The sequence below is a fragment of the Macrotis lagotis genome, chromosome 3, assembly GCF_037893015.1.
Source record: "Macrotis lagotis isolate mMagLag1 chromosome 3, bilby.v1.9.chrom.fasta, whole genome shotgun sequence".
NCBI classification, from domain to species: domain Eukaryota; kingdom Metazoa; phylum Chordata; class Mammalia; order Peramelemorphia; family Peramelidae; genus Macrotis; species Macrotis lagotis.
The window spans coordinates 52,245,187-52,272,327 of NC_133660.1; the positions used below are offsets into that span (position 1 = coordinate 52,245,187).

Consider the following 27,141-nt stretch of genomic DNA (forward strand, 5'->3'; position numbering starts at 1 on the left):
TAGAATAGTAAAAAAGAATGTGGCCATTCTTGGGTGGGCAGTCATAATCTATAGTTAAAAAATAAATAGAAATTTTATCCTGTTGTTTTAATTAGGAGGGTTTTAATCAAAGGTCTAGGTTTCAAAATCTCTACTAAATCCAGTTATGATAATAAGTCTAAGTGGGAATTCATGGGAAAAGAGACAAGAGAGACTAAGAGTTCTGTTTCCCTTTAGAGAGAACTTCACACGCATAGACGTACAGCTATTGTGTGTACATGACACATATGCAAAGACACATATAGGCACATGTGTCCATGGGTATGCATAAAGCATACATCCACACTCCACAGTTGTGGTTGCTAAATTTTTCATCAGTTTTCAGATGGGGAAATGTAGGGGCTGTAATTGAGTTTCTGGCACAAAGGGGGACTCACGGCTGGGAAGCTGAGTCAGGTGGAGAAGGAATTAAACCCTGTGATGAGATTTCTATACAGAGATGATTGAAGAAAACACTAGAGAGGCTTTTCTTGAGGGCTATTGCTTAACAGCGAGGGAGGGAAAGAAAGTGTGTGCTGTTTTCATGGTTTCTTGCATTAGCGTGTTAGCCCCTCCCCCATTCCGCCTCAAGTTTGGGTCTCAGCTATGGGTTCAAAGCCGGGATGTGTTCATAGCAATGACAATGGCAGCTGTTCTCAAGGGGGGTTAGGGGAGCTCAGAACCACAGCCATCTGGCATTGCAATTGGCAGAAGTGTAAAGGGAAATTATTTCTGCATAGCAAATTGGAAGATTGGGAAGGGAAGGAGGATGAAGGGGAGAGTGTTTTGAGGTGAGAGTTGGTGCTGTAGGAATTAAAAGAATAGACAAGTGAAATATTGATTCAGCCTGCACAGTTATGACCAAGATAAACCAAAACAAAATAGAAAAAAGCCCACAAAAAAACAGGAAAGAGTTAAGGAAACTGAAGTGCACATAAGATGGAATATGGCAGATTGAACATATATATTCTAGGCCCTAGAATGAATAACAGAGAGCATGACAAATAGACCTGAGTCCAGGGCCTAGTAAAATTCTGCTTAACTGTTATAAGGATTTGCCATTATTTCATGAAAAAAATTGAATATGTAAGTTTGAAATACTTTTGGAATTTAGTTTCTCTTTATCTTTAGACTATTTGAACTACTCCTCTTGTCCTAAAAATAGCATTTCATGAACTAGATTCCAGTGTGGTCCAAAGATCTTTGGGGTCCCCAAGACTCTTTTGGGTATCTGGGAGGTCAAAACAATTTTTATATTAATACTAAGACATTTCAATTTTAAATCTGATAAATATCAAGAGATATAACCCACACAAACAAAAGCTTTTTGATGTCCTCTGATTTTTTAAGAGTGTAAAGGGTTTCTGAGATGAAAATGCTTGAGAACCACTCACATAGAAATAGAGACTAAAGGAGCTGAGCGAGTTGGGAAGGACTCCGGAGCGCATGTAGTACAAATCATATCTAAAATATGAATCCCACTTAGCAATATCTATCTTTTGCCTTTCTTTGTATCCCTAACACTTAGCAATGTGCTTAGTATATAGAAGGTACTAAATAAATGCTTATTGCTTGACTGATTAATATCCCAAGCAATCATATAAAATTTCCAGTGAAAATAGAATCATTTGCCATCTCCTGAGGCTTCTGATTCTATTTTTGTACCACTCTGTGACAAAATTTTTCCTTCTATCAAATCAAATCTGCTTCTCTACAATTTCTATCTACTGGTTATAGTTCTAACCTGGGAACAAGAAGAATCAATCTAAACCATATTCCATGTGGCAATGCTGAAAAAAATGGAAACCAAGGATCATATCCTTTGTAAATTGCTTTGTTTTTTTCTGGATAAACTATCCCCACTTCCACCCTGCCCCACCCCATCCTTCTCTGGGGTGGAAGTGGGGGGTGAGGGTGAAGGGTCTCTACCTCTTCCTTATTTAAATATCATCTAAACTGCCAATGTTCTTCCTTAAACATGACTCACAGAACTGAATACAATATCCAAGACACAGCCTGACTAGAGTGGAATGTGATCAAATTAATCACCTCTTTTGTTCTAGAAACCAGGCAGTCTAAACTTCAGTTAGGATGTTTGACTGCTGCATCACTGTTGATTCCTATATAGTCTACTGCTTTCCTTATGTCCCTCCCTTCCATCCCCTAGCTATTTCATATGAACTCTTCTCCGGCCAGGGCATCTCCAAATTGTCCACATTCAGTTAAATTTAGAACCCAAGAACTGGGCTTTACAATTATCTTTATGAAATATCATTTTATTAGATTTACTTCCCACTCTATTCTGTTGACTATTTTTAAAAAATTCTGCTTGAATTTATTAACTTTTCCCAATCTTATTTGTGTCATCAGTATATTTGATAGAGAGATGGCTAGTCTGAAGATATAGATTAAGAGACAATTCCAAAAAAATCCAAGAAGTATATCTAGGGATTTGTACTAAGATGGTGGAAATGTAGGGGGAAAGAAAAGGATAGATGTGAGAAAAATCATAAAAGCAGAGTTAACAGGATTTGACAATTGTTTGGTTATGGGGGATGAGAGAGAAGGGGGAAAAAATCAAAGCTGACTTGGAACCCAGGAAACTGGCAGTCAACTTCAGTAGACTGATAGAACTGGAAGTCAGGTTGGAAGTGCTGAGAAATGAATGGATAGTACGGACAGTAAGTTGGAGAAGTCAAGGAAGGTGAGGACTGAGAAAAAGGTCAAAGCATTTAGTTTTTTTTTTTGAAGAGATCACTGATGATCTATGGTCAGTGATCATAGATATTGGGGCCACTAAGTGATTTCTTGCAGTGACACAAGGTAGAAATCCATTTGGTCCAAGAGGTTAGTCCCTGAACAATGTACACAAAATGCATGAACTCCAAACTTCTGTGTGGAGGAGAGGGCATTTTGAATTCCCTAAGCAGAATGATACAAGTTGAATTTATTTCTCTAGCCAGAGGAAGGAGATTTTCTTTTTTCTTTTAATTTTACAATTTTCCCCCAATCTTGTTTTCCTCCCCCCAGAAGGCAATCTGTTAGTCTTTACATTGTTTACATGATATACATTGATTAAAATTGAATGTGTTGAGAGAAAAAGCATATCCTTAAGGAAAAAATAAAATATAAGAGACAGGAAAATTATATAACACATAATAGAAATTTTTTTTTAATTGAAGACAATAGTCTTTGGTCTTTGCTTAAACTCCACACTTTTTTCTCTGATATAGATGGTATTCTCCTTTGCAGATACCTAAAATTGTCCCTTATTATTGCACTGATTAAATGAGCAAATTCATTAAGGTTGATCATCACCCCCATGTTGCTGTTATGGAGTACAATGTTCTTCTGATTCTGCTCATTTCACTCAGCATCTGTTCATGCAAGTCTTTCCAGGATTCTCTGAATTCCCATCCCTTTTTTCATTTCTAATAGAACAATAGTGTTCCATCACATACATATACTACAATTTGTTTAGACATTCCCCAATTGATGGACATTCACTTGATTTCCAATTCTTTGCCACCACAAACAGAGCTGTTATGAATATTTTTGTACAAGTAATGTTTTTGCCCTTTTTCATGATCTTTTTAGGAAACAGACTCAGTCCTGGTATTGCTGGATCAAAGGATATACATATTTTTATTGCCCTTTGGGCATAATTACAAATTGCAGAAGGAGATTTTTCTTGTCAATGCCACAGGGATAATCCCAAGTTTTAAACCTTTATAAGTTTGAGAGTTTGGAAAGTTCCAGTTTCCAGAGAGAGAGAGAGAGAGAGAGAGAGAGAGAGAGAGAGAGAGAGAGAGAGAGAGAGGGAATTTTCCTTGAAGGTTCTGTTCCTTGGGGTAGGAAGGCAATGATAATGGTCATGGAAGTATGGTCATGGAAACTGAGGACATTTTAGGTAGAGGAAAAATCTAGATAAATCTTGCTACTCTCTGTTTTACTATAAGATACTTAGTGCAGTGCCAATGAGAAGAAGATAATTCATTTAATAATTCCCAAAATAACCCATACAAGGAAATTATCAGAGTACTATGACTACAGGTAAGGAGAAGTATAAGGTTTTGTGGGAAAGAGTGACACACTAGAATGTCCAAACATTGCCATTTATCATTTCCGAGTTTAGTTCTTTTTAAGGGGTAATTTACTAGTCTCTTTATAGGATTTCTTTGTTCCTTCTGTTTTCTGTAGGTCATTCTGACCTGAGGTGCATTTGACCCAAAAACATCTTTTATGAGAGATGAGGACCCTTTTTTTCCACAACTGGGGAAATTTGGACAAGTAGGTAATGAGTATGTATACCTAAGATTTTTTTGGAGCAATTCCAGGTAGAACTAATGAGACAAATAGAAAAAAAATGACTCATCTAATGAAGTCAGTCTTCTGGATCAAATCTGGTCATGTGAATATAGAATTCTTATAGGGTTCCCTTTGTATAAAAATGGGTTCCAAATGTATGAAAATAGAATCAGAAAGAATCAAGATTCTAGATTTTCAAATGTAGATTTTCAAAGAACCCTTCTGTTTTGAACAATTTTGAAAATGTATTTGAAACACATTTGAAACAAATTTGCAACACAAATTTCATGATTGCCTTAAGACCACTTTGAACTGTGATCTTAAAATAAAATGTAACAGATCTTTTCTAGATACATTTCATTATTAAAGGCAAGTTATCATCTATACTTTCTCAATGATTACTATTAAGTTGTTTTTATTGGTAAATCCTTTATATTTGATTTGGTAAAAAATTTGGTTTTTCATAGATACATATATATACATATACATACATACATACATATACACACAAATACACACATACATACACATGTATAGTAGCAGTTGTCCTTTGGTATCAAAGAAGACCATGACATCAGGAAAGTGATGACATGATTTACACATAAGATTGATTAGAGTGAGGGGGTGTTGTCCAAAGACTCTATTCCCACTATCCCATGTGAGTTCAGTGGCCTGACATAGTAAGATCAGGACAGTTAATGATCAATGAGAAATTCTAGAGTTAGGTTTTTCCCATATAATCAAGGCTCTTTGACTGTACTGGTATCATCAGGCAACAAACTTTTGACAGTAGGATAAAACTAATCCATCTCTCAATGGTCTAATCATCAGTACAGTAATTTTATGGTATCAAACTTTCTTCAGTACAGTAAAGTTATAAAACAGAGAAGAAAATCTACCCAACCTATTTTATGTGGACTTGAGTTCAGAATTTGGATCAATATCAGTACCTAGACTTAAGACAAACTTCAGCCCCTGGTATGAGAAGTGGAACCCTTAAAGGATCAATCATCTAAGAGAATGGTATCTCCTGACTAGTTTATCAGAAGATGATAGTTTTAGAGGTAGAAGGGAACTTGCAGACTGTCAAGTCCATCTTCCTCATTTTAAAATGAGTAAACTAAAGTACATAAAAGTCAAATTACCTGCCAGCAGCTACAGAGCTAGTTAAGTGTCTCAGGTGGGATATCATAGTCCTCATGACTATGATAAATGTTCAATCCAATGCTACCTCTGTGTGACTCCAAGACTTGCCAGAAGATGAGGGGTGTTGAGTACTAGCAGGTGTGAGGAGGGTCTCCTACTTCTAGGAACTAAAATTCTCATAATATATGAATAAGACTCCTTTAACAATTAATGACCTATGCTAAGGAAATTAAGAAAACCTTGTCCATGAGTCAATCACTAAATACTTATTGAGTATTTAGTAATTGTACTCTAGCAAAGAATACAGAGTGAGGACTATTACTTAATTTATACAGTCTACAGCTAGTGGTGTGGTGGCTAGAGCACTGCACCTGGAGTTGGGAAGACTCAAGTTTGGCCTCAGGCACTTACTTGCTGTGTGACTATGAGTGAAACACTTAACCTCTGTTTGACTTCATTTCCTCAAAGGTTATACAGGAAAAATAACAGGACTAGGACTGTGCTGAGGACCAAATGAGATAATATTCATAAAAAATGCTTAGCATAGTGCCTGGTAAATCTCTATTTATCTTAATTTGTCTTAGTCAATAAATGTCTATTGATCAACTCAGAGATCACGTTTTCTCCCAAGATAATCTATCCAATGCCTCTTACTCTGTGCAAGAGTCTTTGTTCATGATCTAATGCTCTGTCTGCCCTGAACCATGTCCTTACTAGCAACTTGCCCTTGTCCATATTTTGCCCAGCAATAGATTACTATATCTAATTTGTCCTGACTTGTAATGGCCCAGCCTGACCTGATTCCTTCCTATCCCAAACTTGACCACTTATGGGCTGTTCCCTAATCCTGCCCCAACCATGACTGAAACCAGTAGATCAACCAAGTAGATTTGCAACTGGTGGATCTCCTACAATACAAACAATGCCCACCAATTGGTTGGTGTTAATACAGATGTAGCTCCCCAGTGCTGTAATACAGGTCTTTCTTCTGTTTAATTAAATGATTAGGATGAAGACACACCAATTGAATTACACGATGACAAGAAACTGGAAAGTAAAATATAGAATTGAAATTCTGAAAGAAGACATTGAATTGAAGAGATGAACCAAATTTAGTAAGATTAAATTTAATAGGAGGTAAATGCAAAATCCTTCCCTGGGGTTCAAAAACTCAACTGCACAAGAACAAAATGGGGGCAACCTATTCTACCTGTCTCTAGAGAACCAGTCATGTGAAGGAGGCTTTGTTGCTTCTGTTGTTCAGTCGTTTATGTTGTGTCCAACTCTTCATGGCCCCATTTGGTGTTTTCTTGGCAAAGATACTGGAATGGTTTGTCATTTCCTACTCAAGCTCATTTTACAGATGAAGAAACCAAGGCAAATAGGGTTATGTGACTTGATCGGGATCACACAACTGATTTGAACTCATGAAAATGAATCTTCTTGACTCCAGCATTTTATCTGATGCTCCACCAATATGAGTCAATGGTATGATGTGGTTATCCAAACATCTAATATGAACTTTGGCTTCCTTTACAGGGACAGAGGAAAGGGAACTCTCTATGTGCTTCCTCTATGCCAAGTACTATTTTGAGTGTGTTTCTTACAAATATTATCTCATTTAATACTTAGAATAACCCTGGGAGATAAATGCTATTATTATTCCTATTTGACAGCCAAGGAAATAGAGGCAAATAGGGTTATATGACTTGCCCAGGGTCACATAGCTAGTATTTGAGGTCAGTTTTAAATTCAGGAAGATCCTAATCCCAAACCCAGTGCTCTATTCATTGTGCCACCTAACTGGCAAAGTGAAGAAGAACTGGGTTCAAGTTTTATCTCTGACACATTGACCATATGATCCTGATAAGTCACATAACATCTTAGTGGTATAGGAAGCTCTCTAAAACTAGAACTTACAGAAAGTGTGGTAATTTGCTTTGGAAGAGGGTATTTCCTCATTCTGGACTTTCATATCCTAATGAAATCACAGGCTTATCTACTCTCACTCTAAGAACTATGCTCCTAAAGAATTGTAAGTCTTGGTAGTGACCCACCTCTAAACTAAAGTGCCTAATTGCACCATTTTAGTTATGTCTCTGCATAATAAAAATTTTGTAGGTCTCTGCTCTAGGATCTTAATTTGTCCACAGGTTTTCTGCCTTCTCATCAAAGTACATTTAGCACCTAATTATACAGGGAGTGATCTTAAATGTCACACAAAGAGAAATACATAGAATTGATCTCTATACTAAAATAAGATGGGCAGCTAAGTGATTTAGTGAATGGAGTGCCAGGTCTGGAGTCAGGAAGACCTCAGTTGAAATCTGGCCTCAGATAGCTATGTGACCCTGGACAAGGCCTTTAACTTTGTCTTAGTAAGTTTGTCATCTGTTAAATGAAATGAAGAAGGAAATGGAAAACCACTCAAAGTGACAAAAACAACTGAGATGATTGAACAACAATGACAAAATGGGATACTTGGCTTCCAAAGAAGAGGATGGGAAAAATGCCTCCTTCTACTTCTTTGCTAGAGATGAGAGATTATGGTTATGAAACTCTGCATATAATGTCAGATCTTTTGATAGTTTGGTTACTTTTGCTAAATTTACTTTCATCTTTTTAATTCCTTATTATAAGGGACTTCTGAGACTGGGGGTGGGGGAGCTGGGAATAGTAAATGATAGATGGTTGTGAAGATAAAATAAAAACAAAAGAGATCAATAGGAATAATTTTTTGGTCTTTTTTTTTTGCAAGGCAATGGGGTTAAGTGGCTTGCCGAAGGCCACACAGCTAGGTAATTATTAAATGTCTGAGGCCAGATTAGAATTTAGGTACTCCTGACTCCATGCCGGTGCTCTATCCACTGAACCACCTAGCCGCCCCAAGAATATTTTTTAAAAGATTTGGTCTCTACCTTGCAGATACTTAAGATGTAAAAAGCCACATTTGTACCAATGCAACAATATATATATATATATATATATATATATATATATGTGTGTGTGTGTGTGTGTGTGTGTGTATGCATACATACACACACATATATGTATATACACCTAGCCAATGAGTTTTATTTTAAGAAACTTTTACATCCCAAAGTCATTGGGACAAATTAAACAGTAATTTCTAGTGCTTTGAAAAATACTTTTATTAGTGGATTTCTGGAAAAGTTCTTTATAAATGATCTTCCCTTCTTAATTTTTTTAAACAATATAATCCAATTGATTTTAATGTGTATTATAGATGAGAAAAGTTGTCTGATAGAATGTTACCTTCTTGAGAACAAGGACTGTTCCACTTTTGTCTTTGTAGATGCCTAGTGTATGTGGTGGATAGACAATAAGACTTGCTGAGTGATCCTGTAGGACTCATTTAGCCTCCTTGATCACTAATTTCTTCATCTGAAAAAAAATATCTTTTAATTATTTACATGGATCAAGACCTGGGTTCAAGTTTTAACTCTGACAAGTCATATAACATCTTAGTGGTATAGGAAGCTCTCTAAGACTAGAACTTGCAGAAAGTGTGGTAACCTGCTTTGGAAGAGGGTATTCCATGATGCCAACCATTAAGTCTTTATTTTATGCTATGTTGAAGCTTCTGTAATACAAGATGGAATCCAAGAATCAGTGATAAGAAAGGAGCCTAATAAGCACCTTTACCTTTAAGATGGGGTAGAAGACATTGGCATCCTCATTACCATATATGGTATGAGTCAGATGAATCCATACTAGTCAGGGGTAATCACAAGGAGCAAGAAATAGAGTATAGTTTTAGGACACAACTTTTTAGATGTAGTGTAAATAACACTGGATATGTATCAGGAATGTGCAAGTTCCAGACTTGCCGCTTATTAGCTAGCATTGTAAACATCTTGACAATGAACAAGTCACTTAATCTCCCTGTAGTTTCATTTTTTTCCTCTGTAAAATGGGAATAATAATATTTGCACTATTTATTTCATGATGTGTGTATATGCGTATGCTCATGTATGTGTGTATCTCAAATGAGAAAAATAGATGTCTGTATTTTGTAATCCAGAAAGCATTATTGAACTCTAAGCCACAATTACTAATAAGCTGTGACTATTTGCTTGCTAGTCTACATTTGACTATGTCTCCAGAGCCCACTGGATTTGTCTTTTTTATAAATGTCATCTTCTCTTGTCTGCTCTCTGTTCTTCTGTCTGTTCATGATGCTGCTGGCGTTTTAAGCAGGGTTTCTTTCATTCTAATCATCTCCTCCAGGGGCTTGGCTCAATCTTCAGTACCTCATTATTGGAGACTTATAAGACTCATGCCATAGGGTTAATTTTCATCAAAGGGATAGTTTGCATGCCTGGTTATGTGGCAACAGGCAGATAAATTTCACTGGGACAAGAGCCACTAGTAGAATTTTGCATAGTTATAGGGCAAATTTTAAAACTTTTATTATTTGAATGAAATAAAAAAAATATTGTTAAAGATGCTAATATCTGTCTAATCTTTCTGGCACCTATTTTCTTCTGAAATATAAGATCAAATCTCTTTGTAATGAATTTCCAACTTTTTGTGTAGGTTCTCTTATGTTTTTCAGAAGAAACTAAGAGTCTGGTCTTCAATATTTTCAAGTTATGAAATTTGTTTTAATTAGCTTCTGTTTGAATGGTGAACCAAATCATAAGTGCAGAAAATTACCAGTGACTGAATTTTTTCTAAATTTTGAATATCTCCAATACCTATCATTGTGATCTTCATATGGTAAGTGCCTAATAAATGTTGTTTGTTGCTGTTAAATTAATCTCATAGATCTTGCAGCTACCAAATGGATAAAGAAGTAAGTTAGAAGATGACATGAATGTTAGACTATAGTTAGTAAAAGGAACTGCATAAGCATTTTAAAAGTGGAAAAAAATTACATGCTTGCAATTTTTATGTGATTACAATATTCGTTTTCTGTGTGTAATCAAAGGAAATGTGGTTATTGTTGAACAAATGTGATTACACACTTAATAAAGCTTTTTCTGACAATCCAGAGAGAGAAACAATGAGTACAGACTATTTTAAGAGCACCCTTAACCATTATCTTAAAACTCTAGTGGTGTTCCTTTTTCAATCCATCCTTTAAACAGTTGCTAAAGTAATTTTCCTAAAGAATAGATGTGACAATGTCATTCTTCTTTTCAATAAACTTCAAAACCTCTCTATTACCATTGGATAAAATATAAACTCAGACTTTTGAAGCTCTACACAACCTGTCTCTGGTATACCTTTACAAAATTTGTTATATATCATTCATTTCCCCAAACTCTTCAGTCAACCAGAATCGATTTCTTTCTTTCTCTTTTATTTTTCTGCTCTATCATATCTTTATTCCTCTTTGCCCTTGCACTAGCTATTTTTAGAACTAGAGTGAAAACTCTATTCACTCCCAGAATTTCTTGTCTCTCCTTTCCTTTTCTTTTTTTTCAAGGCATTGGGGTTAAGTGACTTGCCCAACGCCACACAGCTAGGTAATTATTAAGTGTCTGAAGCCGGCTTTGAACTCAGGTCCTCCTGACTCCAGGGCCGGTGCTCTATCCACTGTGCCACCTAGCTGCCCCTCTTATCTCTTTCAAACTGAGATCCTCGGGGCGGCTAGGTGGCATAGTGGATAAAGCACCGGTTCTGGAGTCAGGAGTACCTGGGTTCAAATCCGGTCTCAGACACTTAATAATTACCTAGCTGTGTGGCCTTGGGCAAGCCACTTAACCCCATCTGCCTTGCAAAAAAAAAAAAAAAAAACCAAAACAACCCAAACTGAGATCCTTGATACCTCTCACTGCCAAAATATCCATTTTTTAAATCTCTAAGAATAAACTCCAAATAGAACATAAGTTCCTAGAGGGCAAATGCCATTTCATATTTGTCTTTCTACTCCCAGTACTTAGCAGAATGCATGGCACTTAGAAGGCACTTAATTACTTGTTGATCTTTTGTTTTCCAGTTGTAAGATTTATGTTTTAGGGATGTTATTGGGTGAGGAACTCCTCACGAGGAAACTTTCCCAGTCAAAACAGATTGGAAACTGATTTGCAAGCTATTGTCTTAGAGAATTGCTTGGGTATTCACAGTATGCACTGACAGGCTTTGAAATTTGACAGGATCAAGTAGTCTGCATGGACCAGAGGAAGGACATGAGCCTTGAGCTTTCCCACTCAGTCCTCTGTCTACCACTCCATGCTCCCTCTCAGTTATAAGATTGGGGGAAAAAAGAGGATCTGTATTTTAGTTCAAAGAAAGTTGTGAGAATTTTTTAAAAAATAGAATAATACAATAGAAAAGTAAGTTCAAAGGGTTTACATACTACACACTTTTAATGCAGACTTTTATATACAATACATTACCAATACAGTGCAAAACAAAACAATAAACAAACTAATAATCTAACACCTGGAAAAGGGAAAACCCAACACTCTCAACTGGTTTTAATGGTTATGCTCTTTCTGTTCGGAATTCAAAACACTTCATTATTCCCCACTCTCACCTTTCCAATCTTCTTAGAGTCTAAAGTCTAAGACTTAGATCTTCACCCAGCCCATGTACTAATCAATCCAGGGGACACTGGTTTTCTCTCCATATCTCTAATACCCCCCCCCCCCATCTCTGGTTTTCTATGGTTGTCTCCCAAGTCTGGGAGCCTATCTAAATTCATTTCTACTTCCTGGCTTCCTTCAAATCCTAGCTAAATCCTGCTTAACAAGGGGCTTTTCCTATTATTTCTTAATGTCAATTACTTCCCTCAGTTTATTTTGTGCAAATTTTGCTTGTATATAGTTATTTACTTTTTAATGTGGTCTTTCCTATCAGACTGTGATCTCCTTGAAAGACTTGTGGGGCATTTTTTGCCATTTTTTTTTATTCCTGGGAGATATTAGTCCTTAATAAATGTGTATTAACTGATTGATTGATCCTAGACCCTCACATCTGGTCATTAAAGTTATATAATTTTAGCCCATCAGTACTTTCCTATACATTGCTATAGCCACCACCCACATTCTAGACTTCAGTCTTCTTGCTTGTCTTATTACAATAGTTCTCTGTCTCAATGTTCTGGCTTTCCCCATTTCCATTTGTTTGATACATTGTGATGCCATATTGATCTTTCTAAAGCATAGTTCGGATCATATCACTACTCTACTAAGTCACTACTGAGATATGTTACTACTTTACATGTCATTACTTTACTAAGGCAAATTCCTTCCTTACAAAAGGAAAACCTTTACTGACTCTCCTTCATTTAAAAAATAAAGACAAAAATCCTTAACCTGGCATTTAAAACCTTCCAACATTTGATCCCATTTTAACCCCATTATCTCCTGTACTTCCCTTCTGGTACTGTGCACTCCAAACAATTTATACTGCTTGCTATTCCTTAAACATTCTTGCTGATATTATTTATTCCCTCTATTTCAAATGTTCTTCTTGTTCCTATTCTGTGTGATTCACAATCAGTTTTCAAAGTCCAGCTCAAATAGATTTCCTTCATGACTCTCCTAGACAGAACTAATTTCTCCCTTTTCCGGCAGTTTTGCCCACCTGATTACATTTTCACCTTTTACTTGGTATTATTATTCAGTCATTTCAGTTGAGTCTGACTCTTCATGATCCCATTTGGGGTTTTCTTAGATGTTAGAATGGTTTGCTATTTTCTTTTCCAGCTTACTTTATAGATGAGAAAGTGAGGCAAACAGTATTTTTTTTTAAATAAGATCAGTATATTCCATCTATAGGGTTTAGCATATGCCTTTCAGTTCTTCTGGGATTTTATTGATATATGGAACTTCTCATGAGAATTCACTAGGGGTAGCTAGGTGTTGCAGTGGATAGAGCACCAGCCCTGGAGACAGGAGGATCTGAGTTCAAATCCAGCCTCGGACACTTAATAATTACCTAGCTGTATGACCTTGGGCATGTCACAACCCCTCATTACCTTGCAAATAACAACAACAACAAAAAGAATTCTCCCTCTGCCAATGCAGGTCTGTAATGCTCTGTAATTTATCTTTTTTAGATAGTTGACTAGAACCCTAAGATGTTAGGCATTGATATCAGTCTAGATATACAAAATACATTGATCTTTAAAATATCACTCAGTAATAATTGTCTGAATTATAGGGATTCCTCAATACTTGAAGAAGTTCATTAAGATCCTAAGGAGATTATTGGTGCTTTATAGTTGTTATCATAATGTTGGAGCTTTCTCTCATGAAAAAAAAGTAATCTCATTTATCAATTCCATATTGGAACAATTGAAGCAGCATTGAAATCTGCCTTTGCCATGTACTGACTTTGTGATTTTGGGCAAAGTAATTTAAATTTCCTGATGCTCTGGCTAGAACATGGGGCTGTCAAACTCAAAAGGAATATGTGGTAAGGAGAGCTAGATCCCATATGAATATCTCTATAGGCCTGCATAATGATTTAGTTGTAAAATATATTTATTGTATCTTTATTTATTTTATTAAATATTTCCCAATTTCATTTTTGTCTGATTTGGACTGCTCTAAGGAGTGTGGCCATCTACCAGTAGTATATTTGACATTTATCCTCTTAAAGAATAAATCCTTGCTCAGTTACCAATCTGCTTTAGTAGGAATTTTTCCTTGGAAAATGTTAAACTTCAGTGAAATTACAGACATTATCAGAAAAAAAAACCCTAGGCATCTAATTTGTATTTAACACTGATTTAAGTAGGGTGGACAATAGGTTAAAAAAATTAAAAAATCTTATTTACATTGCCAGTGCTTCCTCAAGAAATAAAACAACTGGTTCTAGACTTCGGGGCCACCCCCACTTCCCCTACCCTTTTCATTTTCCTTCAATGTGTTATCTTCATTATTAGATTATACCCTCCTTGAGGACAGGGACTATCTTTTTCCCCCCTTGGTTTGCTTCTATTTTAATCCTAATACTTAAAATAGTGCCTGGCACATATAAACACTTAATAAATGTTTGTTGACTGATGGGCATCTAGGTGGTACAGTGGATAGATGCTGACTTGAGCCAGGAAGACTGGAACTCAAATTTGGCCCCTGACACTTAATAGATGTGTAACCCTGGGCAAGTCACTTAGCCTCTGCCTGCCTCAGTTTCCTCAACTTCCTAAATGAGGATAATATGATCTGTTTCTGAGGGTTGTCATAAAGATACAATATGATAAATGAGATAAAGTCATTCATAAAAACTATGTAAATGATGGCTATCATTAATAGGTATTCATCATCTACCTGACTTCCTGCAACAAAGTTGGGGCCAAACTTGCTGAGGGATAGATTTTCTATTAAGAACCTCTGAAGAGTTTTGTGTTTTAAAATAAGCAGCATAAGGGCATCCAGCTAGGGAGCACAGTGGATAAAGCTCAGTATCTGAAGTCAGGAAGACCTAAGTTCAAATTCAACCTCAGAGTGTGAAAGGTTAGTTATTAATACTATAATTATTTGCAAATAAGATCATCTGGACTATCATTTATAAGGACTGACCTCTGCATTACACAACCTTCAAGAGATTGTTAAACTTTTTCAGTGTGCCTTTGCCTGTTTTATGCCTCTTTTGATAATCATCAGAGGGTTTTTTTGAGAAAAGTTATTTCAAACCATAGATGGGCTCAGATTTGGCTATGAGGAAGAGGGAAGTGCCTTTGAGAAACTAGGCTACATTCAGCATCTCTCTGAAACAAAGAACAATTAAAAAATACATATATATATATAGTATATATAAAAATATAGACATACATTATATACATATTCTTCTATTGATACAGTATGGCTATGAGCCATGGAATGCTATGTGATCCTCAAGGATCAAAGTTGATCCTTTGTTGTGACCATGGATGGTCACACATTGAATGTAAGTGGGCCACAGTTCATTACCACTAAAGGATATTCAGCATAAAGGACAACATCCAAAAGACAAGCAAATGAGCAAGTGCTAGGGATGACTGATGGGTAACCAGCATACTCCCAAATCATTGAGGAAAAGTCAAAGACCCCTAGCCCCACCTTTGGTGGACCAATTAAGGAGCATTTGCAGAAGGTCTGTGGATAGGTTGGAATCTGTACTCTCTGATGGCATTTAAAGCCCTCTAAAGCCTCACAATCTACCCTTAACCATAAGAAAAAAGAAAAAAGAAATAAAAGAAATTTTAAAAAGTGAACATAATATGCTTTGCTCTACATTCATACTCCCTAAAATTTTCTCTGAATGTGGATAACATTTTCCATAGCAGGTCTATTAGTAATTTCAAATCTTGGAAGTTTGGAAATGCATTGAAATGCAGATCTTCCTTATTACTTCTCTAAACTTGATTTTTTGATGAAGAATTTTTTTTAAGAATTTATTTATTTTATTCTGAACTTGAGACATAAAACATGCATTTCCATGGCAAAGAGGGATGGAAAAACAGAAGATTGCTCCTGAAATTGCAGGTCTATTATATAGATCTTGCTATTCCTTTCCAGTATACAATCAGGCTATCACGTGACTTTTTTTTGATCCTTCTTTTCTCATCTGCAAAATAAAGCAATAGGATCCGATGGATGTGTGAGGTTAGTTGTGGCCCTAAATTCAATGACCTAGGGACTGTGGAGGATTTTCCACCTGAAGTTCCAGAGTAAAATACCCAACCTGAACTATGTTGAAAAAGAATAGTGCATCATTTGTGACTGCCTCTCATTTTTCAGACAATTAAGGAAATTTCAACAATTAAAGCCCAAGAGGAGGTATTCAGAGGCAAAAGAACCATTCAGAACAACCAGTCAAAGAGAGAAAACCTAAATGCAAATTGTACCTGCTGCCACTTTTGTGTTCTCTTTTCCTGACATGAAGACTTGCATCTGAATGGTTTAATTACCTCTACCAGCATTCAGTGTTTCTGTATTTATTTCAAGAGCACCTTCCCTCTCAGTCTGCTTTCTGAGTGCCCTCTATTGTTGCTTCCCTGACAACAGTCCTTCAGCCTTCAGATTCATTAGTGCTTCATCCTTTGCTTTTCTCAAATTTGGACTTCTATAATAACCTCATATCTGATACTTGTTTCTCTACCTTCTTCACTCTCAGGATCCCCATATTAGATGTTTTAGCTGCTTTAATATTTCACCACATTCAGTGACTTTGGATTTATATATATATATATATATATATATATATATATATATATATTCATATATCTGATTATTTTCTAATTCTTTGCTGTTTGAGAAACTATTTTATTTTGATCATTATAAAATTAAAAAAAGAGTAAGTTTCTGGGACTTGAGCTAAATAGGGAGAAAATTTTTCCTTCCTTTTCTCTTTCTTCCCTTTCTTTCTTCTTCTCTTCCTTCCTTCTTTACTTTCTTCTTTCTTTTCCCTTCCTTCTTTTTTTCTTCCCTTCCCTCCTTTCCCCCCTTTTCTATCTCTCCCTCCCTCCCTTCCTCCTTCCCTTCCTTCCTTCCTCCCTCCCTTCCTTCCTTCCTCCCTTCCTCCCTCCCTTCCTCCCTTCCTTCCTTCCTTCCTTCCTTCCTTCCTTCCTTCCTTCCTTCCTTCCTTCCTTCCTTCCTCTCTTCCTTCCTTTCCCCAGCACTTAATCCAGTCCTGGGACATAGTAAACCCTCCAAATCTGAGTCATTTACAGGATTTAATTTTCTTAAGTTATGAAAAGGAAAATGAAAAACATTTGATTTCTCCTCCCTCCTCTCCCCTTCCTTCCAGTCCCAGGCTCATAGCCTCATAACTTCAGCAATCTGGAGCTGGAAAGGCTATATCTTGCCCACCTCACTTTATAGCTGAGGAAACTGAGGGCTAAGTATAAATAAATAATTGTGTGTGTGTGTGTATGTAAAATACATTATGTCTAATATAGGTATGTATGTATATATATGTATGTATGAATAATATAAAGATGAAAATCATATTCATGGCATTCAATAAGAATACAATAATAAGAGTTAGAAAAAGACTCCTACAATGAATTTCCTTCCAGTAATACACAGCCACACACATATATACTCCTAGACTTGTAGAAAGAAGACTTCCACTCACCATAATCACAGTCATTTATATAGGACTTTAAGTTTATGGAGTACTTGGCACATGTGATATCTCATTCAGTCTTCCAATACCCCTTATAGTACAGGCATTACAATACAATGATTCCTATGTTATAAAAGGAACTTGAGGATCAGGGAAGTTAAATGATTTTCTTGTCATCATGCAGTTAATAAAATAAATATGAGAATAAAACAATTATAAAATATAGTTGTGATAATATAACATATTACTATTATATTACTTTAAAATACTAGCGATTAACAAAAAAATAAAATCAGGAATAGAACTCAAGTTCTTCGAATACCAATGCACTGCTTTCTCTCTGTTCTACCATTTACAACCTCTGGGTCCCCTCAGCCTACTTTCCAATTTAACACAATCTGACCTATCCCAATGCTTATTCAATAAATGCTCTCAAAGCTCTCTAAACCATCTCCCCTTGTTTTTTTTAACTTCCAGAATTTTCACATCCCCTGTTTGCTAGAATTTTAAAAGTCAATATTCCTTTTAAAAATGAGGAGGGAGGGGCTCTATGAACAAGACAATGGTTTTTCTCAGTTTACTGTCACTGCTCACAGCCACTGACAAAGCCAGCCTTGAAAAGTCGGAGCTCAATTTCATCTATCCTAAAATAAGCAAAACCAATATGAAAGTAGCCACTTCTGATAGATTTTGATGATCACTATCAAAAGTTCTGCTGAATAATATTTATAAGGCCCTTACTGTTTTCTTTCACAGACTGGAACTCTCTTTCCTCCAACACTTGAAAAAAAAGTTACTAGTGCTTTTCATCTTTTTCTATCAAATCGTAAACACTGTTTCTTGTCAAAAGGACTGAAGGAGCTCTTGCTTTCCCTTGAAATTTTATTTTTTTGAGAGAGAGAGAGAGAGAGAGAGAGAGAGAGAGAGAGAAGAGAGAGAGAGAGAAAATCCCCTTTCTTGACTAATACTAATAATACAGGTCAAAGTGTCAGGAGATCTACAATAAATGGAAAACAAAAAAAGGTTTCCCCCTTTTTTTCCTCTGCAGTACAATAGCCCTGGAATATAAATTACCAACGGAGATGAAATAATACTTCAAAGCCCATGGGGCAAGGCAGTGCTGTGTTTACAAAGTATTTTGGCCGGCAGGATGAAACATTAAAGAGATGGTAACCCATGGACTTGGGGGGGGGGGAGGTGTTGGTGAATGGCCTAAAACTAGCATGAGGGAGAGTTTTTTGGTCCCTAGAGCCTGTGACCCCACGATATGCTTTGTTTGACATGGGCAGCTGCAGTTATCAACAGATGTTTCAGCAATAAATAATTGGTATCATCTCGGAAAAGGCCCATCTACCTGGGGAGAGGGCATAATACCCAAAACACTGCTCTGCTATTACAGCCACATTAATCTCCCATCTATCCAGGTTTCTTGGAGAGCTTACTGCAGGTGTTTTTTCTGGGAGAGAGCAGACAAACTCTCTCAAGCTTTGTGTGCATTGTAAAGGAGGTTGGCCCCTGCCATAAATTTCTGTCCAAGGCCACACACCAAAGGGAAAAAGGAAGGGGAGGGAATGGTGAGGATAGGAGAGAAAAAAGAATATATATATATATATATAGAGAGAGAGAAAGAATATAAATATTCTGTTCAAGTCGAGGTAGTTAAAATGATCAGGTTCCCCAACCCTACTTGAGTGTGCTATATTATGGAAAAACCCATTTTATAACTTGATTTTTCTCAGTTCTGCTATTCTTTATCTCCATTATTAACTAATGGAGGAAGTTAAAGAAACAGAGTTTATATCCCAAATGCTCAGTGGTTACTCCCACCTCTTTAATGAAGTGAGAACTTAGTATGGAGATGGGATTGTTGTGGAGCATTAAAAAAAAGAAACGAAACAAACAACTCTCACATTCCCATATGAAAAAGGAACTCATTGGTGGGTAAGAGTCTAAGGACAAACCTGAGAAGGAAAAGGAAAACACATAACTAGGTTACAGAATGAAACCAATTATGAAATTTTAGCTGTCCAGCTTCAATGAAATTTAACTTTGAAACAAGTAGCATAGCAGTCTCAAGCACTCACACACTATGTTTTGTTTTGTTTTGTTTTTAACAAGCTAAAATAATATGAGTAATATCAGTTAAAAGTTGTTGGGTCTAACTTCCTTTTAAAGTGTAGAAGTTTTCATTAATTTAGCAATTATACACCAGGGAACTACACAAAAAGAAAAGATCTGAAAGATCTTTACAAAATAAGTAAATATATTATTAGAAATAAATGTAGTTCTAATCGTCTAAATTCTTGAAGGTGCCAAAAAATGACTTTATGAGCTGGGTATCAAATTTTTAATTGTCAGTGACATAAAGTTTCTGTTTGCCCGATGTATAGAATAAAAAAGAGAAATCTGATGTCAAATAAGGAATGCATAATTATGAGTATTCTGAAAAAATGAAGTACACAATCCAGATTCTGATAATCATACTTGTCTCATATTTAGTGAGCTTTTTTTAAACAATAGTTTTCAGTAGAAAACATAAGCTCTAAATGAGAGGGAGAATTATATCTCTGAAGAACGGAACTGAATGAATAAAAGGTATAGGAATAACAATTGAAATAGACCTTCTTTCCACTCCTTTCTGAATCCTCAGCTGAAGCAAAGATAATGCCCCAAGCAATGGGTGTCTAATTAATGACTCATCCATCTGCATGGGTATTCTGTCATCACCTGCCATCTTTTAAATAATTCCTAACATTCTTAACCCTTCTATCAAGTCTTTCTTGGATTGATCTGAGAAGAAATGATTATTTTATCATTGCTCATCTGATCTGGACATTTTCTCCCTTGTATTCAAGCCCTGTCTCATTTGAGTTCTATTGTCAGTATGCTGCATTGTCATATCTGTATTTAATGTTTCTAGTGGTTATCTATCATGTGTACATCTATGAAATGAGAGGGTTGAACTAGACAGCCTCTGAGACCCTTGTAGTTCTTGTTCTGTGATCCTATGCATGCCTGTCTGTGTTGGTGTGTATATTTGTTAGATGTTATTCTAGTAGGCAAGGACTAGTTGGTGGTATACTGTTTGTTTGGTACCACACACAATCAGACATAATGAAAAGTAATGCTAATATTGCTGCTACAAGGGTTTGGCCTCTGGCTTAATTGTGTGTGTGTGTGTGTGTGTGTGTGTGTGTGTGTGTGTGTAGAAAGCATCATGAAACAGGAAATTTCTTTTTACATAGCATTTAGGAAAGTTTAGGGAAACAACCAAAAATGGTACTTTCAATGACATCTCTAGTCTGTGAGTCTTGATGTAAGGAGGACTGGCCAATGGGTTTACAATCCTTGGAGCAAGCAAGGTGTGTTATTTCTGGAATCAGCTCTATGAAAGTTCAGTGAATATGTTTCCAGAAATTCATGACACAATGATGGGCCCTTCCCTGATTTGTTTCCTGTCAGTTAACTCCATGGTGATGAAAAGTCTGGATGGCACAGTTGATAGAGCACTGGACCTGGGGTCAAGACTTATATTTAATTGTGTCATTAGAGATTTATTAGCTAATATGATCCTGAACAAGGCACTTACCTTCTGTTTCCTTCAGTTTTGCCAACTGTTAAAAGGATCAAATGAGATGATATTTTTAAAGGACTTAGCACTGCTTAATAGGTACTTTATAATACCTATAATAAGATATTATAAGGATAAGGAGGCTGTTTGGGCTAGCTTATCTTCCCATTTGGTCATCATGAGGTCAGTAAACATACTGCTGCTGTTTAGTGCTGATGTGGTTTAATATAGTCTTTCTGTTAGGTGATGAGAATTGAAGATTTAATGGACCAGGCTATACCTGTAAGAAGTGCTGCCTTAGTCCCTGGAAATAGTGAACTAAAAGATAAATTGAGCACTACTAAACATTCCTCCCAGAAGATTTACTTCTGGGTTCAGCATAGCCAATAGATGAATCATTTTCTTGCTTATTTGATGCAGTGTGTCTTGGTTGCCAGGTCAGGTCGCTGCTGGACTGGGTCAAATTGGCTCTTTATCAAGTCAACAAACACTGTTATGTAGTCTAGTCACTGAAGCTCACAAGTTTGTGACCTGGTCTTTTCTACATTCAATACTCAGTCACCTAAAGAGTAAGAAAGAATAAACACAGGAGAGACAAAGACAGCAGTGCCATGTGTTCATGGACACAGGACAGCTTGGGTGGGAAGACAGGCTACAGCTAATGACTCTTCACACCTAGAGGCATATGGCATTTCTTCTTCCTCCCTTGAATGCTACTAAAAAGAGAAAGAGGTAAAGTTTCCCCACTGAAGCTTTTGCTTTCACACATAATTCCAGCTCAACAATTATTTAGAAGACTTTTTATCGCTCTGGAGTAAGCTAATAGGAAATGGGATACCTGTACCTACAAACAAGTGTAGACGTTTTCCTCTGTCACATCATATATATATTTCTAAGAACATGCTTATTAAGCCCTACTGAGTAGAAGTACCATGCATGCTCCAAGGATTCCATTGATCAGTTCCCTGTTACACTGAATTCATTTGTGATGTTGGAATCTGTCATTCAGAGTAGTGGTATAAGAGTGTCCCATGGACAGCGAGGTGGCGCAGTGGATAGAACACTGACCTTGTAGTCATGAGAAAGGGAGTTTGAATCCAGGCTCAGACACTTGCCATTTAGTAAATGGCTGTGACCTTGGGCAAGTCACTTAGTCCTGATAGTCTTGCATCCAGGGCCATCTCTAGTTATCCTGATTCATATCTGACCACCGGACCCAGATGGCTCTGGAGGAGAAAGTGAGGCTGTTCACTTAGCACAGTACCCCCTTACTCAAGTCCAATTGATGTGCTTGTCATGTCATGAACTTCTTTGAGAATGAAGGAAAAAAAACATCATTAAAAGAGTTTCTCAGCAAAGTACATCCATATTCATGCTAATGTTTCTATAATTGAATTCAACAACTAAAGAACAAACACATTGATCTGGAACTCAGAAACATTGATTGATTGATAAGTAAGGAATAGGGGATGGGAGACTAAGATTCACTGGATGTACATGTCAAATCACATCAAGACTTGAGATGAAGTGTATTTGACTATACCATCCTAAGCTAGCATGATGTCAGAAGCTAAGGAGGGTTAGAACTGGGTAGTATTTGTATTGAAGAGCATAAGTTAAAAAAAAATTTCTCTTAGCCCCCCAAATAAAAACATTTCTAAAATGCTGTGGATTTTTAAAGCATACTCAAATTTGGAAAAATAGAAAACAAAGTTATATGTGATCAAGATCTGATCTATTTATAGCATCTTAATAAAACCACGAATGCTTTGATATAATTGGTTGTGGATGAGCTCTGCGGCCACTGTTCCCTTAGCTGTTGTTTAGGTTTCCCACAGACAAACTTCCCTGAATGACCAGTCTTTTTCTATCAGCTACTTCCCCTCATTAGTAAGTCTGGCAAAACCTCCATAAGGGAGGAAGGTGTCTTGTACTTCAAGAAATCTGATCTTAGGAGGTGTTTTTTTACTCTCAGAATGTTACAGTTGTAGGTTTTAAAGGAACAGGTGGTGGGAGCTCCTTACCAGTAACTCATGTAGGCTGGCGCCGATCACATCTTGCAGATTTGTTTTGTCTTCAGGCCCCACGGCTTGTTTGTACTGCCACTTCTCTGGCACGAAGGGCCACTTCATTTCCTTGGCCTCTTGGATTAGGGTCCTTAACTCACTGGGGAGTGAAGCTGAAAAGGTCAGAGTTCAGGTAAGGAAATTGCAGGCAAAGAAAAGGCAACCCAGTCACTCATGTTATGATGAAGCACCTCTGTTAGAAAAAACAGCCATCCCCCTCCTCTCAGCTTCTCCTTAGATGCTACAAGCTGTTGGTTCTCACTCTAAGAGTAATAATGAGAAACTAGCTGTCAGGAGCTGCCCTCCTCTGCTTTGCCCTGCAGGTAAATTGGCCTACTCAGGCATTAAAAAGTGTTTTTTAGCAGGAAGTAAAGCACTCCAATGACTAACTTTGCATGAAGAATCAGAGAAAGGAATGGAGGAAATATTATTTTCACTGTTAAAGGAGGAGAATGGCATGGTGGGGCAGGGTGTCAAGTGGCTAGAGGGACAACAGAGAGAATGGGGAGAACTTACTCATCCAATTCATTCTTGTCTGGTATATTTTATACTTTCACTAACAATGAGTCAGGATAGAGAAAGTTTTTTTTTAAAAAAGGAAGAAAAGAAATCAAAGACCAAAAGTATATAAAGCAGGTTTGAAAGGCAGCAATCAAAACTGAAGATTGTCATAGCATTAGAGGACTGGAGGTAGGGGGGAGATGGCAGTATAGAATTGATCCATCAATAGGTACTTAATTTGACTATATGCCAACCACTGTGCTAGACACTGGAGATAGATACAATGACAATAAATATAAACATATATATATATATATATATATATATATACACAAAAAAAAATGAAATCATCACTGCCTTAGGAGAAAAAAACAGTTATTGATTGGTTGATGAGTAAGGAATAGGGTATGGGAGACTAAACTCCATTGGAGGTGCATGTCAAATCACATCAAGACTTGAGATAAAATCTATATGACCATACCATCCTAAACAATCATGATGTCAGAAGCCAAGCAGGGCTACTTAGATAGGTAAGATAAAATATAACCTTGGAGAAGAGGCCACTAAATAACTGTGATCAGGAAATTTTTTCTCCTGAAGGTGTAAACCCAAACTCAAAAAAATAATTTGAAAGAAACTGGGGATTTCAAGAGACTGAGATGAGAAGCAACAATGCTCCAGGTGTGGGACACAATCAGTGCAAAGACATGGAGGTGAAAGCTGGATTGTCCTCCTTGAGAGATGTTAGAGATTGCTCAATCCCTTCACTTTACAGATGAAGAAACTGAGAATCAGTTACCAAAGGAAGGAAGGTAAGTAAGCATTTGTTAAATGTCTATTCTATGCCAGGAACTTTACAAATATTATTTAAATTGATCCTCACAACAACTCTGGGAATTAAGTATTAGTATCCCCATTTTTAATGCAATGGGTAGAGTGGAATCAAAAGGATCTGAGTTCAAATGGAACTTCAGATAAACTATGTGACCTTGTGCAAATCATTTAATCCTAGCTGCCTCATATGCAAGGCTATCTCCAGTCACTCTAATCCATATCTGGTCACTGGACCTAGATGACTATGGAGGGAAAAGTGAGGTGGCTTAGCACTTCACTCCCTCACTCAAATCCAATTCACCATAATGTCATGGCATTACCTCAGTATGAGAACAAAGGACAAACATCATCATCATCATCATCATCATCATCATCATCATCATCATCATCATCTAGTTGAAGAAACAGAGGAAGACAGGGTTAGATGACTTCCTAAAAGTCACAAAGCTAATAAATGTTTAAGACTCAATTTGAACCCAGGTCTTTTCTAACTCTAGACTCAGTAATCTGAATGAAGCTCTACCTGAACTGCTGTGCCTGACCCTTTGTGAACTCATTTCAAGCTTTCTTGGCAAAGATACTGGAATGATTTGCCATTTCCTAACCCAGCTCATTTTACAGATGAAGAGGCAGAATTAAGTGACTTGCCCAAGGTCACACAAATAGTTAGTGTCTAGGGTCAGATTTGTATTCAGGAAGATGAGTCTTTCTCACTCCAGGTCCACTGTGTCACCTAGCTGTCACATAAGTCACTTAAGTAGAAGATAGGTAATCTGGGACTTGGAATTATGTCAAACTAAGTCATATAGGATAATAGAAAAATGTGGCAAATTGTAGTGAGTGTATAATTTAGTGAGAAATGTTGTTGCACAGGGAAAGAATATTGGAAAATGATTACATGTTACTGAATACCTTTGGGGACTGGTTACTTTAATACTTTTTCTTAATAGAAAGCACTTTGTTGTTGTCTTTTTTCTTTTTAAACAAAACACTTTAAAAATGAAGGAGTTAATGTATTTCTGTTTTTCAGTTTAACAGCAAGGAATAGTTTAATCTGCAGAAGAACTTAATCTGTGATTTTTTTTTTTGCTCCTTGTGGATAGGTTGGGGGGGGTGAACTTGAATGGGGAACTAATTTCGGTATAATTAGTTTCCTTTTAATCCTTTTATTTTACACATTGAAATTTTTATTTTATTTCATACATTAAAAACATTCTTCTGAGAAGGGATTCCTTAGCTCGATCCACCAGTCAATGGGGTCTCCTTGATGACAGTATTTCTTTTTCTGTTTCCTGAGCAATATGATCTACCTTTCTAATTGGTCAAAAGAGTTTCAGTGAAAAAGTGATGAGTTGTGCCTGTTGCTTATGGGAATTAATTTTTTTCATTCATTCAATCACAGAATTTGAGAATTAAAAGGGATCTCAGGAGGCATCTGGTTAAATTTGTATATGAAAGGATCCCCCACCAGAACACATCAGACAACAATGGTGTAGCCTGTGACTGAAGATCTTCAAGAAGGGAGAACCCACTGTGTCTTGATGTTTGTCTTCTAATTTGGGACAATTTGAATGAATTGAATGGAAATTGACCACAGATCACCTTCCACCCATTACTCCCAATTTTGCCTTCTAGGGTCAAACAGAAAATAGCCAATCCTTCTTCCATGTAACACCCCACCCTCAACAAATACTTGAAGACAGTTCTCTTCTCTTACATACGTTTTCTACAGTGAGTCAGTCTTCTCTCAAGCTGAATAGACTAATTCCTTCAAAGTGTTCCTAATATGACATGAACCCCAGACTTTTCACCATTCTTGTTGCTTACTTCTGAACATTTCCAAGTTTATTGTATTTTTTTAACTGCTGCCCAGAACTGATCATGCAATAATCCAGATGAAATCTGAGTGTACAGAAAATTGGTATGATAAGCTCTCTATTCCTGAAAGGTAGACCCTCTTAATGCTCCTCAAGATTGCAGGAGATTTTTTTTGGTATTCAAGTCTTCCCCAAAGGCATTCAGTAATGTCATAGTGCTGACTCATATTGACTTTGAAGACCAGTAACTCATCCCCATCCCAACCCTGTCATTTAAAAAACATCATTTTTTTGCAGTTCCAAATTCTCTTTCTTTCTTTCCACCTTTCTATACCCTTTCAAAAGATGTTCATTATACATATAAAGTCATGCAAGAAATTTTCATTCTAGCCATGTTAAAAAAAAAGAAATGAAAAATAAAGGGAAAAAATGCTCCTCTATCAGCCTCTTAATATTTTTTCCAGAACAATTTTTCTTAACTTTGCTACTTAAGCCTATGCTTATGAAGTTGATTTTTCCATACCAAAGTTTAAGACTTTGTATTTATATTTCTTGAACTTCATCTTCTCAGATTTAGCCCTATAATCTAGTCTCGCAAAGACCTTTTAGAACTTGACTGCCTTCTTTTGTGTGAATTGTCCTTTCTAGTTTAGTGTCATCTGCCAGGAAATCAGGAATTCTAAGAAGCCAAGGTGAGGAGTGAAAACATTTTAAGCAGAAGATAAATTTGGTAAATTTGATGAGCATGTCATCTATGCCTTAATCTAAGTCCTTTATAAAACTATGAAATGGGATCCCTGGGGTATCCCACCTCTTGCCACTTTGATATTGAATCATTATTATTGCT

The 27,141-nt window shown here is 36.6% G+C and overlaps 1 protein-coding gene across 8 annotated transcripts in view; it reads right to left on the reverse strand.

The window, feature by feature from the left end:
- The window catches only part of ALPK1 (alpha kinase 1), a 146,665-nt gene that overhangs the window by 31,159 nt on the left and 88,365 nt on the right, over positions 1–27,141 (reverse strand). For all 8 annotated transcript variants that reach the window (XM_074228694.1, XM_074228693.1, XM_074228692.1 and 5 more), the window contains one exon: positions 23,101–23,255. In XM_074228694.1, the coding sequence (XP_074084795.1) occupies positions 23,101–23,255 (155 nt within the window). The remainder of the gene's footprint in view (positions 1–23,100; positions 23,256–27,141) is intronic.